Raw genomic sequence first — 2,443 nt, 5'->3', positions numbered from 1 at the left:
CAGTTTATATACTGCTAGTAAATACAATATTGTTATTATTATGTGGAGGCTCATTCTGGGTCAATGCCCACAGGTTTCTGTTCAGGTTAATAGGTAGAGACGATACATGTAAAAGCTGAGAATGGTACTCCTACGACGGAACCGTAATCTTCACGCCATTAATCATCACAGCAGCGGAGAACACCAGAGGACCTGACCTGATGTCGTAAATTCCCTGCCCTTCCTGCACCTTGTTCTGGTTTCTGAAACACTGGCTCAGGGCCCAGAATTGGTCAGTTACTGAAATACTGCCAAAAGGCCAACAAGTTACTGAGAAAAAGAAGAACGTCCAAGCACAACAGAAAGAAAGAAAAGGATAGAGGAAATAAAGCAGAGCTCCAGTCAGTGCCTAGTGATTAAGTTATGTAGAGTCCACTTGAGCTCACATCTGCCTTTTTCACAACTAACAATTCGCTGTAATAAATACCAATATTAAAACCACTGTCACAGCATGCCATGTTTTTGTGCAAGAGCTTTGGTGTGTTTACTTCTACGCATGATGCACCTTTCCACTGAGCAGCTAGAGGAGGAGAGCATGTGAGGAGTGTGTGATGAGCCAAGCTGTTAAATGAAAGAAGGAAGGCCTGAGATAAACAGCATCTCCTGATCTCAGCATCACTTATAACCAGCTGGAGTCCAAACCAGCGCACAGCTTCAGCACAATGCCACTGCTGGCAGTGGGGAGTGGCATCTCCGTTTTTATTTTAACCTGTGAGTTCCAGACACACGAAGTTTATTTTTAACTGCTGACTGGAGTTTGTTGATGGTGAAAACTACACGAAGCAAGTTATAAAGTCTTTACGGTCTACATCATAAATAAATTATATAAAAAACAGTTAAAGAATTTGTTACTTAACTAAAATGAGTTTACTAATGTCGGCTTGAAACAGTGTACCCTTTTAAAAAGTACATATCTTATGATGCTTATTTCGGGGTTTTACTCACTTTAACCCTGAATAAACTACTCATGATGTGCTTTATTTGGGCTTTTTGGTTTTCAAACATTCGACGACAAACTACTCATGTAAGCAGGTCTGATCGTGTTTTAAGATCGGTTCGTATTTTGCTTTCCTCAGTTTTGTCAGCTCTGGTCCTCTGCGTCTCCTGTTTGGTCGCTCCCGATCAAATACTGGCACATTTTGGCCCTTTATTAGCTTGTTTTTCTGAATCGTCACGATGGCTGTAAACCAGGATCGTGCCACCAGGCGGTTTCGCTTACCTGGGATCTTTCCCGAATCGCTTTGTTTCCCAGCCTCCCGGAGCAAAAGGAGATCAGCTTATCGATCAGGTTGAGCAAGAAGTTGATGGCCTCGCAGCCGCGTTCCGATCCGCTCACCCAGGCGATCTTGTCTCCACGGATGCTCCTCCGGTGGACTGCCGGGACGGATCCGGCCAGCCGGCCGTCCTGCAGAACTCCAGAGCGGTGCATGTCTTTCACCTGATCCAACACCGCGCCCCCGGCCAGCTCGCCGAGGAGTCCGTCCACGTAGTAGAAGCCGTATTCCTGCAGGGCCGGGACGACCTGCTCAAGAGCCAAACGCTCCAATTCCGTGTCCGATAAGTGTTCAATGAAAGGCATTTTAACTGTTGAGGTAATCTTGGAAGTTTAAAAAAAACGTACAAAAAGAAACGAGTCGCAGGTTCAAAGTTTTGGCTGTAAAATGATTGACTCGACAAACAGAGAGAGGGAAGCCCGTTTCGCCGTCAGCTCTGTTTCTGTGACGGTCTGAATTCAGCCCTGCTGAAGTCCAACAGTCAAGCACCGAGCTGACAGAGTTCACGGAATACCTCTGAAGTCCTGCGTTTCTCCGCTCGCGTTTATCATTCTGCCCACGACACAGGCGATCAAGCGACTGTACAAGTACACCACATCCGGTAACGGATTTCACAATAAGTGTCGCACTGCCTGACAAACCTTTTGCCTCTTGGTGTGTTTAATTTTTAACGGTGGTCGATGGGATTGCAAGTTATTACAAGGGTGTCTGGAACATCAGTTCCAGAAAAAATAAAATAATAAATATCTGAAAGAATAAACCTTCAGCGTGGGACTAAAATATTTCAGTATGAGACTAAACAGGCTGCTATAGAGCATTTCTCATTAATTGCTGAAAACGAATCAATAATATGATCAAAAGACATTTTAACAAATCATTTTTGTACAAGGGATTTGTCACGTAAAATGCTAAATATTCTAAGCTCAGCAATAGTTCAAACTAATCTGTCGCATTATATATACACTAAGCATTCTGATGAAATTCAACTGTATTGAAATTCGTCATGATGCTTAACTGTAAAACACAAAGCTAACTTTTAAATCAAATGCACTAATTCTGATATTGATTCGACATTTAGCCTTCAATAAGACGAATTCCTCTGAATTGACAATTGATTCTTGAGAGTTACG

At 43.1% G+C, this 2,443-nt stretch overlaps 1 protein-coding gene across 3 annotated transcripts in view; it reads right to left on the bottom strand.

Moving 5' to 3' along the window:
• The window catches only part of egln3 (egl-9 family hypoxia-inducible factor 3), an 11,764-nt gene that overhangs the window by 6,249 nt on the left and 3,072 nt on the right, over window positions 1-2,443 (bottom strand). Inside the window, exon 1 of one of the 3 annotated variants that reach the window (XM_005728571.2) lies at window positions 1,259-1,951. The exons of the other annotated variants lie outside the window; for them this stretch is intronic. Coding sequence (XP_005728628.1) covers window positions 1,259-1,618 — 360 coding nt within the window. The 5' untranslated portion in view covers window positions 1,619-1,951. Of the gene's footprint in view, window positions 1-1,258; window positions 1,952-2,443 lie in introns of those variants that run through there. 3 annotated transcript variants of the gene reach the window in all.

Source organism: Pundamilia nyererei, unplaced genomic scaffold (genome assembly GCF_000239375.1).
Source record: "Pundamilia nyererei isolate P.nyererei 1_Seehausen unplaced genomic scaffold, PunNye1.0 scaffold00029, whole genome shotgun sequence".
Taxonomy (NCBI): domain Eukaryota; kingdom Metazoa; phylum Chordata; class Actinopteri; order Cichliformes; family Cichlidae; genus Pundamilia; species Pundamilia nyererei.
Note: the sequence above shows the minus strand (reverse complement) of the source record. Positions and strands in the feature narration are given on the sequence as shown.